At 40.3% G+C, this 14,559-nt stretch overlaps 2 protein-coding genes across 3 annotated transcripts in view; both read right to left on the bottom strand.

Annotated features, from left to right (window-relative positions):
• Positions 1 to 986: 986 nt before the first annotated feature.
• On the bottom strand, positions 987 to 5,682 carry dpm1 (dolichyl-phosphate mannosyltransferase subunit 1, catalytic). Of its 2 annotated transcripts, XM_037102741.1 has the most exons (9): positions 5,502 to 5,682; positions 5,071 to 5,170; positions 4,878 to 4,911; positions 4,700 to 4,776; positions 4,321 to 4,346; positions 3,577 to 3,672; positions 3,385 to 3,453; positions 3,166 to 3,280; positions 987 to 1,514 (listed from the first exon to the last, which is right to left on the bottom strand). In XM_037102741.1, exons 1-9 carry the CDS (start codon positions 5,630 to 5,632, stop codon positions 1,410 to 1,412), a joined length of 753 nt encoding a protein of 250 aa, XP_036958636.1. In that variant the 5' UTR covers positions 5,633 to 5,682; the 3' UTR covers positions 987 to 1,409. The 2 variants fall into 2 exon arrangements, with proteins under 2 accessions (XP_036958636.1, XP_036958635.1); XM_037102740.1 differs by having other exon boundaries at positions 3,385 to 3,672.
• Positions 5,683 to 6,552: 870 nt separating this feature from the next.
• LOC119022152 (collagen alpha-1(XX) chain) overlaps positions 6,553 to 14,559 on the bottom strand; it is a 39,830-nt gene continuing 31,823 nt past the window's right edge. Inside the window, exons 33-42 of the mRNA XM_037102735.1 lie at positions 14,474 to 14,527; positions 14,284 to 14,337; positions 14,109 to 14,162; positions 12,768 to 12,839; positions 9,446 to 9,481; positions 9,238 to 9,304; positions 8,924 to 9,112; positions 8,724 to 8,801; positions 8,290 to 8,451; positions 6,553 to 7,394 (exon numbers count right to left, since the gene is read on the bottom strand). Coding sequence (XP_036958630.1) covers positions 7,366 to 7,394; positions 8,290 to 8,451; positions 8,724 to 8,801; positions 8,924 to 9,112; positions 9,238 to 9,304; positions 9,446 to 9,481; positions 12,768 to 12,839; positions 14,109 to 14,162; positions 14,284 to 14,337; positions 14,474 to 14,527 — 795 coding nt within the window. The 3' untranslated portion in view covers positions 6,553 to 7,365. The remainder of the gene's footprint in view (positions 7,395 to 8,289; positions 8,452 to 8,723; positions 8,802 to 8,923; positions 9,113 to 9,237; positions 9,305 to 9,445; positions 9,482 to 12,767; positions 12,840 to 14,108; positions 14,163 to 14,283; positions 14,338 to 14,473; positions 14,528 to 14,559) is intronic.

The following is a 14,559-nucleotide window of genomic DNA, read 5'->3' as shown; positions in this document are numbered from 1 at the left end:
ACCCACCTTTCCTGCCACTTTCTGTGCATTCAATTGTTTTGTTTACATTAGTTTTCTTTCTAATCCTAGAATACAACCTGATTGACTCTAGGTGTGTTGTTTGGTAAGTCTGCAGGACATCATATTATCTTGAAACATGGTCTCAAGATCATGTAATTAAGCAGGGTTCTCCTTATGTGTCAGTGGATGCTTTCAAGGGCAACAAACCTTCAAAAAAACAGTCACACCAGTGTAAGATACAATGAGTTGGGAGCTTTCATGGGGGTCTTGTGGCAGCTGCTACTTGGTAATCCAGCCTTAATTGCACAGGACAGTTTGCTTCAGTGGTGTTCCAGGGGGAAAAGTGGGATGCTAAATGTCTTAAGAGTCTGACTTCTAAAAATTAATTCATGTATATTCCTGATGCAGTCACCTAGCTCTATTAGTGCAGTGGTTGCGGAAGTCCAGGGGTCCATGAGTGGTTTCCAGGAGGTTCCCAGCAAATGGTTTTTCATTATAATTCCATCAATGAATGACACAATAACAGAATGTTACAGTTTTCAATACTACTGCCTTTGTACAGAATATACCACACCGCGTACTGGGAAGGTCATAAAATATTGTTGAAATGTCCGAAGAAGCTGATACATAATTGGGCTTTCAGTTAAATCTTTTTATTCCCAAAGGTCAAAGATGAACTTGTTTCCTTTGTTGTTGGGCAAGCCTCTGGAGAGCCACAGCCTTTGGCTACCAGTTGACAAGTTAACACGATTGGTAGTCATCATTATAATCAGCGAGGATCGGTCTGAGGTCATGCTCTCACAGAGTTTTCAATGAAAGCTCTTGAAGGTTAAGTCATTTCAGCACTCTGTGTTATCTGACCTGATATAACTCAGAAAATCAACAGTCCCTTGTGATTGATGAGAGGGGTGGTCGCTCTCTGTGACACATTTTACTGTAGGTTTTGACTCATTGTAAAGAAAAAAAAGAGAGCACAATCAGAATAATCCAATGATATAAAGTGTTTAATTTTATACAAACAACCACAGGTGTGGAGTAAAAGATGAACTTCAACCCATCGGACAACTGTGTTAATGTATAGTTCAGTCAGCTGTCTGTATGGGAATGATGAGACACCATGTGCTCTGCTCAAAATTAAATTAGAGAGGGTGACGGGAATGTAAAGCACTATGTTCCTTCAGTATTCAAGACAGCTACTGACAGGATACTGTTTTGTATTTGTTTTGCTTTTTTGTGCTAACAGGGGAGACATGTCTCCCTTGTCATTTGCCATCATGTCACTGTCTGCCCACAGGCAAGTGGACCCCCCCTTCTGACATTAAGATAAAACTACTGTATTATTGACAGCAACTTTAAGACTGAAAGAATACTACATGACTGTGGGACGTCCAGACTGACTACATCACAGATCATGTGGTGGCAAAGAGTGTGAGCAGTCCTTTCACAAATGACACAATCTCGTTCCCTCCCAGTTTGGACTCTCCGTATACACGATCCACAAAGGAAATGGGCACCTGTTGTTTGGAGGAAAAGAGAATTGTTTTTTTAGTTCATGGACGCAGGCTCACAGCACTGAAGCTTCCTTTTCAGAGGTTACAGGCCTTTTTTCTTTTTTGCAGCACTTCAGCTAGAATTTGTCTATTTTTTTCTTGGTGCAAAACAGACTAGAAATGGCGCTTTTTGTGTAGAAAAATCAAAGAACACCAAAGTCGACAGAATTAAAGTTTTCACAAATCAAAACTTGTTAATCTTGTCCACATTTGAAATGTCTGTCAAGATTTTATTTAAGTGAAATTCTCACCAAAAAGCAACCTAGGCTGTTTTTGTGAATGTATGCAAGTCAAACCTTTGTGTAAAAGCATAATTAGCACGAAAGAGGCACTTTGAAGATTTACCGTATTGTTTTCAGCTCAAAACTCATTTTCAATGGAGTGCAGGGGCACTTTTATGCTAGCATCAAAATCACTATTTTTTAAAACACTAAGAAGGCTCGACACAACATGAAACTTTGCTCGTAGTATCACCAGGGTCTCTACACATGAACAAGAACACTGTTTGTGTACACAGAGTTTACTAAAAGTTTTTGAGTTGTTCAAAAACCTTCTTTTTAGTAAACTCTGTGTACACAAACAGTGTTCTCAGTGCTCGTGTTCATGTGTAGAGACACTGGTGATACTACGTGCAAAGTTTCATGTTGTGTCGAGTCTTCTTAGTGTTTAAAAAAATAAATAAATAATAATAATAATTTTGATGCTAGCGTAAAAGTGCCCCATGAAAATGAGTTTGAGCTGAAACAAAAATACAGTCAATCTTTAAAGTGCCTCTTTCGTTGTAATTATGCTTTTACACAAAGGTTTGACTCATATACATTCACAAAAACAGCCTAGGTTGCATTTTGGCGAGTCCTAGAATAAAATGGTTTGAATGTTCACAAATAGAATTAAGGTTTTACAAATGTGTGAGTCTATCTTATTTCACCATGTTGGTGCTGCTCCTAGGCCATCATTGCAACATATGAGAAAGCAACAAAAGTCCACTTTTTGAGCAAGCTGTACAGGCTTCATGTGCTCGATTAGGATTCTCACCTAGGAGACCTGATTTCACGTCCCAATTGGCACATTTTGTCAAAGCATTTTTACACTTAGTTCACTTATTTTCTGTTTCTCTTCAGTTTACTGTCACAGTTGTGTTGAGTTTAGGAAAGGATATTTGTGGTTAAAAAAACAAACATTTTTACAACATTAAATATGTGGTTTCAAAGGAATCCATGTGCACATTTTTCTCTCCATTTTGTTTCCAGTTATTTTTCTACTTTTAATATGAAAAATGTATCATATTTTATATACATTTCATATATACAGTGGTTTATAGTTACAGTATGATCATTTCTATTCTAGAACGAGCAACTGCAATTTACACAAGTTTCTGATTCTGATTGATCTAGACTCTCAATCAATCAGAATCACAAACAACTTCAGTGATCATGTTTCTCTAGGATCTAGAGAGACATCATCACTTAAGTTTCTTCCAATCTGGTGGACAACACCAGTGTCATTGTGGGGTCCACAAAAGGAAAATAAGGATTTATCTGAAACTGTATGTTCAGCAAATAAGATTTACAAATAAACCCCCATAAGTATATGACCAAACTAATTTGGGTCTTACTTCTCCAACTGTGTAGTTGAGCTGTCTGGCACGGATGATCATTTCCATCTGAAAGACATACCCTTTGGACACGCACCGCTCAACCAGACTCTCTAACACCTTCTTCTTGTACAGCCTGACATGAGCCAGAAAAAAACAGCAGGAGTGTGAGAAAACACAGCATGGATGCACAATTCAAAGGTCAGTAGCGCTTTTTTCACAAGCAGTCACAGCACTTACCTGAAGCTGCCGGTGAGGTCTGACGCACCGGGTCTCAGTAACACTTGAGTCAAAAAGTTGGCCCCCCGACTGTGAATGAGACAAAGAGAGAGAAGGAAGCAGATCAAATCAAACATCTGCCTCTCGCCTGCTGAAATCAGGGTAACTGCAAGATAGGTGAGAAGACATTGACGACAGTGAAATGATGCTGACCTGATGAGTTTCCTGCGCAGATCCCAGCCGTATACACCTCCGTTTCCTTGGTATCGAGTACCAGACACCAGGTCGTAATCACCCTCCTTCTGTTTTCTAACAAAGAAAAGAATATTAACTAAAAAATATGTGCACAAGTTTGCTTCCAACTGTCATTTGTGGCACAGTAACTTTACATTAATTTGGTGAAAACGGTTTGAAATACAGTAAAAAGACAGGGATGCATGATATGTATTTGTTTTTCATCTGATACTCATAACCGAAAATGACCTGCAACTCATGGCCAATACCAAGAATTAAGTCGTTTTTTTTTTTTTTAATTAAAAAAAAATTAATCGCCTGTACTTTTTGCATACCTGAGGGTTAAAAAAGGCTAAGACCTAGTGAGCAAAGATGGTGGATTTATGATATTCCATTTTCTTCCCCTTTCAATCTTCTTTTCTGTGTTTATTGGTAGATCAAAAACTTTAAAGATGCAATCAGCCACCTACTTGCTGTAAACAGTGTGCATCCTAAGTCAGTGGAAGTAAATTGACTCTGTATTATTGGTTCCAATGATATGCTACAATTTCACAGATACTGATAAATACTCAGTAATATAATTCTCCAATATCAGGAGAATAATTTACTGGTTGGATAGATATTGTGCATCCCTACAAAACAAACAAACAAAAAAACAAAACAAAATCAACAACAACAAACAAAATCATTTGATCAGAAAAAAAAACAAAAACAAACACTTACTCGATGAATTCCGGGATAAATTTGGGCTAAAATAAAAATAAAAGAAAAACAGACAGAGTGACAGAGTGATGAAACATGCTGTGTAAAGTGGAATACTGTACACAGAGACTGCGTTATTTCACTTAATACTGCAATTGCGTGGGAGTATAATTAGATAAACAAGCACTTTGAAAGCTGGGCTTGAATGATCCTCTGTATGAAACTGGAGATTGTTACTTATTTTCATTCAATTGATTAATCAAAAAAACAAAAACAAAAACAAAAAAAGATAAAGGCAGACTTATCAATAACAAATGTAACTGTTAGATACATCCTGAGAACAATCTGTTAATGTGGACCATCATACTATGTTACATAATAAGACACAGGCTCCACTCACATGATGGGAAAGATCTGCATCCATTATGAAGATGAAGTTCCCAGTAGCATGCTTCATGCCGTGGATGTAGGCAGTGCCTTTGAGAGGAAGCCAGAGCTCATGAGTGGTAAGAAAATTTGCCGATATGAATACAGGAATGTTCTTTTCCGTATTTCCCCCCACAGAGCTTTGAACTTACCTAGGCCTAATTTTTTCGCCCTTGGTCGCAGAAGCTGAACAACAGAATCAAAAACAGATTAAACGTCTGCATAAAGATCCTAATCCTTCATCATTCATTAAGTACAGCCAGCTGTCACACGCCATGGCAGAAAAATAAACATTGTAAAACACACCTTAACAATCTATGAGAACACTGCATGTGATTAACTCACTATTTTATCCTCGCCATAAATCTTCTGCAACTGCTCTGCCACATCCAATGTCCCATCTGGGCTTCCGTCGTCAATGACGATTATCTCGTAGTTAAATCCACTGTTGGTACAACAGATTCAACAAAAGCTATTATTTTGTTCATTCAATTTGTATCACACACACGCACGCTCACGCATGCGCGCGCATGCGCGCACACACAAGTTAACACTTCATTTAGCTGCGTTAACTAGCTAGAGTTAGCTACTTAAATATCATAATCCATTTAAACTGTAGATTTGACAAAATAAGTCTTCAAAGCCAACGCAATAGCACAGAGCCGAGCTGTCACTTTCTCATTGGTTTAGTGACAGCTCATCACTGGCCAGCATTACTACAGCAGTAACGTTAACTAGCACGAGCCGAGCAGCTTTACTGTCTCCCCAGAACTCACCTCTCACCGAAATATTTCACCAACAGCCACACTATTAACGGTAGGTTTTCCCTTTCGTTGTAGGTAGGTAACAGTACTGAGTATTTGTCCCCATTGACGCGGTTTTGGTGCGAAGTTTTGCGGCTCGCCATGGCGAAGTGAATGTCCTGTAATCACAATGCGTATAGTAAATCATGCCGCACAACATCCTGTTCATTTCTTTCAAAATAAGAGAACTAATTGAGAATTTGTATTGACAGTCACTTGTTTCATTTTGATGGCCATATTTATAAACATCACACAAAATTATGGAAGCTTTGAACCATAAAGCATTTATGGTAGTTTGTTGCTTTAATGTAATAGCACTGTCAGTGATAATGACATTGGTATACTTTACTTGAGTATTTCCATTTTCTGCTAGTTTATATTCATCCACTTGATACTCATCCATTCTCTACATTTATTTTCAATGTATTTATTAAAGGCATATTTTGAATCAGGTATAACTTGGGTACTTTTTCTCTGAAACGGATTAGCATTAGTCGCAGTTAAATGCTAATTCATAATCTTGTAGAATAAATAGCGTACACTAACATTACAAACCTGATATGATTGTTAATTACAACAAGGTAATTTGTTTTTAAATTGAGTCAGCAACTCTGCTTTACTGATTATATCATATGCCGAAGGACAGTGAACGAAACATGGCTCCGCTTTATATTGAAAAATAAATTAACATCTGACAATACCGGAAGCGGGGGTGCAACACTGAGGTCAACTTTACTAAGCCGCTAGCCTACAGGTTGGAGCTTCCGCTGTGCTCCTCAAAATAGAGACCATTGGAAACAATTCTCTCCTCACCACCGTTCCGAGTTGAAAAAGGACTTCTATTATTATCAATGTTGAGTCCCGCTAGCCAATTTATTTTTCACTTGACGCAGGGAGTTTGAAATCAGAACGGCAGCCCCGGAGCTCGCATGCAACCAGTGCACTGCTTAAGGACAGCAATATACAAGCTCACCATTAGAAAAGCCTTCAACAGGAACAGTAAATAAAAGAGCATCACACTTAATTAAACACATATTAATGTAAATTTATTAACAAGATACAAAACATACATATGAACGAAAAACAACAAGAAAAAGCCTCTCTGACACTGTCTGCCCCCCCAACTCACACACTATTATTTATCATCCAAACCCCAGGAAATCATAAAATGTAAACCTGATTTTTCAATACAAATGGGTACAGATAAAATATCATACAAGAATAACTGAATTCAGTACATATAATAAACAATATACAAATGATCATACACATGACATGAAATTCTCACAGTTTCACGTATACCATGGAACAAAAAGAAGCTTTTACACCATGGATTATCCATTTTCATTATCCTTGAGGCAGTTCAGGTTAAAATGACACATGAAATAAGTAGAAATGTACCACAGATGGCTAAACTACTTAGCATTGATACAGTGCATGAATACATAAACAAAGATAAACAAAAGGTTTCAGTGCGAATATGGTGTACACTATATGAGAGGAAACATGACTGATCCCATTGGAAATTATTTTCCTTTATGACTCTGTCCATTATAACACTATTCTATACTGGAAAACTTCAGACTTTTTCTTAGTATATTTCTCTCTGTTATTTAATGTTGAGGAACACTGTAATAAGAAGACAGACAGATCCCTTCCTCTATTGTTTCCTTTGCTCACATACTGTAGAGCTTCAGATCAGTCAGTGGCAAGTTCAACACACAAAACCTCCTCAGTGGTGCTTTTTCATTTCCATTCAGAGTCCATTATTCAACTCCAAAGGAACCATAGTCTTTTCAAACAGACGTCAGTCAGTGTCCTCCTTGTTAATATCCACTCAAGGCTGGTAACCATAATAAGGGTCCTCTGGGTGAAGAGAGCACACACAAGTGTCAACACATAATATCACTAATTGCTAAGGTTGGAAAAATGTTGTGAATAAATCCATGATACAAAATAAATCATGGAATTGTTAAAGATATTTACAATATTAGTAATAACTGGTAATAATACAAAGTCGGGAATATTTATTTTTTCCCACAACTGAATACACAAGCTGTTCTCAAAGGAAATAAGATCACAGTTTGAAACTAGGAAGGTGGCAGGGTCCACCAAACATGAACAAAGTAAAAGAGTATAAATTTTGTTTTCCTTTAAGGTCAGTTGTTTGTTTAACTTCACATGAAGTTAAGAACACACAATTATCACCTGAGTTTACAGTTCATCTCATCTTGTGGGTCATAGTTTTGAGGTAATGACCTGCAACTTTTGATGCATATTCACGATCACACAATTAAGTCTTATGATAAGAAATATAAATCTTCGATCGATATTGAGACAATATTGTTAGAATAAATACTGGTGCTTTTACAATTTTTACAAAATCACATTAATGGTAAATAATCAGTAATTTGTAAATAATGACTAAGTTGGTAAACACAAGTAAAAGTCTGGTAAGAAAACATTTTTTTGTTGTCAAAGCCTTATAGTGCTGTAACTGAAGAATTTCAGTTTCACAAGCATTCTCATGACATTATGACAAGAGTTGTGGAACTGAAATTATTTTTTCTTTTTCCCTCTGTATAAACTTTCTAGTGCCATCTTAGAAAATGCACTTCTTTCATTATTTTACCCACCCACAGCTGACACCTTCCACACTGTTCACAGCAGTGCCAGTTCAAGTGATATACCTGCATCAACATATATTCATATCCCTGGTCTGTGTGTCATTTGAGTTAGTGGACATTTCCAAGTAGCGAACCTGTTTGCTGGGGAGCTCTGTGGCAGCCTCCACTGCTGTCGCACACACCCGGGGGTCCAACCTCGCCCGGCTGTCCAGGAGGTCCAGGGATCCCTTGGGGTCCTGACGTACCATCATCTCCTTTAGAGCCTGGGATCCCCAGCTTTGATTCACCTGGAGGACCTGCAGACACACACAGCAGACGATACACATACATTATCACAACCATACATCAGAATGACACAATTGACTCGTAAACCAGCAAATAAAAATCTTATAAAGGATATGTGTCTAATATCTGGTAAAATATCTCATTATACTTAACATAAAACATATAATCTAAAAAGTAACATTTTAGAAAGATTTTAGTTTTAGATTTTAGGTATTTTCACTTTTTGAAAGATTTTTAAAACTTGTATTCATTGTTTTATTATTTTTTTTCAGTGTAGAGGTACCTGCAAATCCTTTGACCCCTGCAGGCCCCTGGACATTGGTTCCTGCAGCACCTTTCTCCCCTGGCATGCCTCTCCTTCCTATGTAAGAGACAAATCATAAAACAGGTGAAATTCATTATTCATCAGACTTGTGTGCAATAGTTTTGACAAACATAAACATCTGATTGTTTTCATTTCAACAAACCCAGATAGAGTCTTACCTTGTTCTCCTGGATATCCTGGCCTGCCAGGTTCCCCTGTCCGGCCTCGACGCCCTTCGGTGCCTCTGGTGCCTGGAGGGCCCCTCTGCCCTGGTATACCAGGTTCCCCAGGGGGCCCCACTGGCTCCTCAATAGGAGCTGGTTTACGACTTACCTCATTAATGAACATGTCGAGCTTTAACACCTCCTCTGAAAAACACACACAACTCTGGTAAAGTATTCCTAAGAGCATGTGTTTGTATCTGGAGCTTTTTAAAGATACAGTGAGTGTGTTGAGTATGCAGATATCATTGTGATGGTGTCTGAGTGCTTACTATGGACTAGTTGCTCACAGGCCTGTGTGACCAGCTGGTAGATCATGGCCATTGACTGAGGCTCCCCCTGTAAACATCAGCGTTTTCACCAACCAAAGTTTTGAAATGGCACATGCAGTAAAAAGCAGTGACAAAACATAATGAGAAGACATATTTTAAAGTTATGACAATATTAAAGTAAGAAGATTGTAGAAGAAGTATAATCCACCTTCTCTCCTCGTTCCCCTTTATTTCCTGGCAGACCCTGTAAAGCAAAGGATACATGAGCATAAGCATAAATAAGCAGTGTGACTGCCTGATTCACATCTCTGACCTCTTCCCCTTTCCACTCTCCTTATACATTGAGAGTGATGAAGGGATGTCGGTGTGTGTGAAAGTAAAGGACAGATGTCTTTTTAGATGATCCCTTTTCCATTTAAGGATGAGTTCACCCCAAAATGCCAAATATTTTTACATTTTATTCCCCAGCTACTTCAGTTTTAAGGAGAATGCAACAATACCATTTTCTTGTCTCCAGAAATGATTTGTGGACTAATAAAATTCACCTGACTTCCCATCAGCATGGGAGTGGGTAGATAATAACAGAATTTTCTTTTTTGGATGAACTTCAAAAGTCACGCTTCAAAAGCACTACCTGGTTCCAGGCCTCTGCCATCAAACCACAAAACTGAGTCTCCAGTGGGTCTATTGTGGTGTTGTCATGTGTGAGTTGTGCTACGCGGGGGTCGAGGTGAAATCTGAACAGATTCTTGAGTCTTGTGCAGGAAATGGAGAGTGATTGCACTGTCCTGACATTGGTTGGGAGTTCATTCTACCACTGAGGTGCCAAAACAGAGAAGTGTCACGACTTCGCTTGAGCAGGCTTTGTTTTCTCTCAGCAACGGTGGTACCAGCCGACCAATTTATGTAGTAGAGTGAAGTGCTCTCGCTGGGGTGTATGGTCTGACCGGTGTTTGGAGGTAGACGGTTGTAGTTCCTTTGACTGACTCGAAGACTAGCACCATCATCTTGAATTGGATGCGGGCCGCAATAGGAAGCCAGTGGAGGTCATGGAGGAGGGGGGTCACATGGGTGAATCTGGGTAGATTGAAAACAAGGCGCCTCTACGACTAAACCTCTGCTGCAGCGTTCTGGATACGCTGCAGCAGTGGTTTAGTCGTAGATGCTGGGAGTCCAGCCAAGGGGGAGTTACGGTAGCCCAGGCAGGAGATGACCAGCGCTTGGAACAGGAGTTGCATCACATCTTTTGTGAGGAAAGACCAGGTCCTGCAGATGTTGTAGAGGGCAAATTGGCAGGACTGGGCCACAGCAGTGATGTTGGCGGAGCGCAGGACAGTATCGTCAAGGATTACGCCCAGGTACCTTGCCGTAGACGTAGGTGATACCGTGACATCCTCAACAGTGACTGACAGGTCCATGTGAGGGCAGTCTTCCCCGGGATGAAGAGGTTTTCAGTTTTAGTAAGGTTGAGCTTGAGATGATGTGCAGCTTACCAAGCGGAGATGTCTGCCAAACATTCCAAGATGCGCGTTTGCAACGTGGTTGTTGTAGGAGGATGGGGTAAAAGAGAGGGACAGCTGGGTATCGTCTGCATAACAGTGGTAAGCGCATGTGTGATTGTGATTGTAGAGCCTAGTGATCTAGCGTATTGTGAAAACAGAAGCGGTCCTACCACTGAGCCTTGAGGGACACCGGTTTCCGGAAAGCAGGGTTAGGACAAGGGGCTGTTCCATGTGACCTGAAAGGTGCGATTTGTCAGGTATGATGTGAACCAAATTAGAGAAGAGTCACCAATGCCAAGTTAAGCCAGAGTGGAGAGGAGAATTCGGTGGTTGACTGTGTGAAACGCAGAAGATAAGTCAAGGAGAATGAAGACTGACAAGCGGGACGAGGCTCTGGCGGCACCACGTGACTCAGTCACTATAAGCAGAGCCGTCTCAATGGAGTGAGCAGTCCTGAAGCCTGACTGATTAGAGTCAAGGAGGTCGTTTTCTAAAAGACAGGAGGACAGTTGGATGTAGACTGCATGTTCGAGAGTTTTACAGAGGAATGAAAGAGGAGATACAGGTCTGTAGTTTCAGATGTCAGCTGAGTCTAGGGTAGGTTTCTTTAGGAGTGGCTTTACTGTAGCTGTCTTGAAAGGAGCTGGATTAAGGCCTGAAGTGAGGGATGAGTTGATCAAGGTGGTGAGGAATGGCATCGGGTCAAGGGAACAGGTGGTGGCACGATTAGACGTCACTAGTGTGAGAACATCTTCGGAGGAGAGAGGACTGAAGCAGGTAAGGCCATCAGAGGAGAGAGTTGGGGAAGGTGCTTTCTGGATGGGCATAGGAGTAAATGAGGGGCTGATGGCTTTAACTTTCTTGGTAAAGTAAGGTGCAATGTCATTAGCAGTGACAAAGGAAGCACGGGGAGAGGTGAAGTGAGAAGAGAATAAGGAGAATAGTTTTGGCTGCTGATACTGTTGAGGTGAAGTCAGAGAGGAGGTGGTGGTAGTGAGCAAGGTCATCAGGATGATGTGATTTTATCACATTTTATGTTGCTCATAGCACTGATAATAGCAAGTGTTGCACTAATGAACTGGTGTTTTCCTGAAGCACACTGAGGTAATTTCTGTGCCGGTTTGGTTTTAAGACGACTTGCTATGCACCCCAGATGAACAGGGGTGAGACAGAGGTTGTAGTAATGCCATTCCATTATGCTGTAATGCCGCTCCATTCCATGTTCATCTTGGTGCTCAGAGTAAGTGATTGTCCTGCCTGCTCAGAGCTGGTTGATGGCTCAGTTCACTTTTCTTCTAGAATATTTTGCTCTCTTCATCTGCTATGTGAAGCTCTGTAATTTGCAGATAGAAATAATTTCCTCTGAGTACCATTCACAAACTGTCAGCGAGTCATGATGGGGAGAGCTCTACGTTAAAAGGGGTGAAAGCAGTGAATGTTACTGGACATAGCTGTCACAGACACTAACACGGCCACCTATAATACTGTACTGTGTTTGATAAAGTATTTAATCTAATCCCATCCTGTATCCAAGTGCATCAGAAAAAGAAAAATACATTCCATTAGTTGGCATTCTGGGCAGGATGCACGACACTGCATTGTGCAGGGCAGATGATGTTTTTTCTACAAAATCTACAGAGAATTTTCCTGAATTCTCAGAAAACAAGTTGTGCTGAACAAAACAGCATAACATCATGTATCAGAAAGTTTTGTGTCCAGATTTGAGTTTGGGAACATCTGTTAATACAGGTGTAAAATCAGACCCAGCCAGTGCTTCCTCAACATCATGCAGTGTTTCCAATTTATTGCATGTTCTAACTTTGTAATGTCTCTCTTTCGTTTGAATTTCACCATTATCTTCATCCTGGTCAGATGTGGTCATACTTCTCATTATCCCACATTTAACTGTCCATCACATCACGGAGAGGAAATTGCTTGCGTTACAGCTGCTCCCATTCAAATTCAAAAGAGTCAGAACAATATATTAAGTAAGAAGCTAAGTGGCATGATTTGTCCTTCTGGTCTTACCATAGGTCCCACAGGTCCTGAGGGGCCCCTTTCCCCCAAAGGCCCTGGATGTCCTGGCATTCCTTGGAAACCCTGTAAAATACAAACACATAGATAAGCAGACAATTGATAGACTGATAGATGTTAAACACAGTCATAGATGTTTATTCTGTTCTGTTTATACTGTTCTGACAGCTCTCTTTAGGTTATTACTGCTCTGAGGTTTAACACTGTGAAATAAAGCGTGTCAAGTTTTGAATTATCTTGTGAACTGAAGCTGTTTCACCTAATTGGCTCTAATAGTAAGCACACAACTGCTTGACATTTTAAAAATGAAGTGTTCATTTTGTTTACTACAGTACATTTCATAACTTGCCTTTTTTTCGGCTGAAATAACGTTGTGGTGGTGGAGGTCGGGCTATGTATACAGAACAGGTACACTGAAACACTGCAGTTCAGACCAGGGAATCTTTACCAAGTGGAATAATATTTAGCAAAAAACACTTCTTAGTTTCTATAATGCCTCTCTGAGCCAGCAAAGTGTGAGCTACATCCATATCTGTCCACACTCATGATGTATGTAGTGACAACATTTACATTTATTTTTTTTTTTTAAAGTATTTTTTTGGCCTTTCTGGCTTTATTTGATAGTACAGCTGAAGAGATAGACAGGAAACAGGGTAAGAGACGGGGAGTGACACGCAGCAAAGGGACCCAGGCCGGGAGTCGAACCCGGGTCCACTGCAGAGCCTCGGCACATGGGTCGCGCGCGCTACCGACTGAGCTATGCGGCGCCCCAACATTTACATTTAAAATACAGATATTGACCAGATAGTGACCTTTGACCACCACATTCTAATGAGTTCATCCTTGAGTTTAAGTTGATGTTTGTGACAGAAATTCCCTCCAGGCGTTCCTGCGATAATGCTGTAACTAGCATGAATGCATAAAAAGCTCCACTCGCAGATCCTTCTACCAGACAATACAAATATGAACAACATGTCAACCATCTAAAAGCCTCTATGTCTTAATCTAGAAAACAAGTTTGACATTTTGGCCTGAAAGTGGTGCTAGAGAAAATCTCAAAATGTGTTCCAAATGGACTGGATCATTCTCAGCAAAAAGAACATGTATCAGCCAATTCGATTCTACTATATTTTGTGTGTCAGTGTAAATTGAGCCCTGATGGTGGCACAAAAACAAAAGGTTTCAGGATTCATCCTCTGAGACAATACATTTCCAAATCTGATTTCATGGCATTGATGACAAGTTTTTAACTCCAAGTTATGGAGACCAAAATATTGGTCAAAGTCAAATTCTGCACCAAAATGTAAAAAATGCACAAATGAAATTCAGTTTTACTCTGGTTCCAGCGATGCCGGGTGGACCAATGCTGCCTTCAGCCCCCCTGATGCCCTGTGAAGCAGATTGCAATGAGATTAGGACATATAAAGAGGGAGGGAGTGTCACTGCTTCAACTAAACTGTGTGAAGAGCTGCTGACATTTACAGTTCTCAGCTGGAACCAAACAGCTCACCTTGGGGCCTGGAATCCCCTCCTCCCCTTTCGGACCTGGAGGTCCTGGTGAACCCTTTTGGGGAGAGTCGAGAAGGAAAGAGGACATGAGAGGCAGATGAATGGATTTTAAGACATTATGGGGAGAAATAAGAAGTGTTTTCAACTCTATTTCTGTCTTTAGTTGCTCCACTGGCTAAGTTTAAACTGACCTGGACTCCTGGCCGCCCAGGATCTCCTTTTTCCCCTCTTGCACCGGGTGGACCCTGAATGGACAAATATAAAAAGAGATATCAAG

Source organism: Acanthopagrus latus, chromosome 7 (genome assembly GCF_904848185.1).
Source record: "Acanthopagrus latus isolate v.2019 chromosome 7, fAcaLat1.1, whole genome shotgun sequence".
In the NCBI taxonomy this organism is placed as follows: Eukaryota; Metazoa; Chordata; class Actinopteri; order Spariformes; family Sparidae; genus Acanthopagrus; species Acanthopagrus latus.
This window is presented reverse-complemented; position numbering and strand designations above follow the sequence as displayed.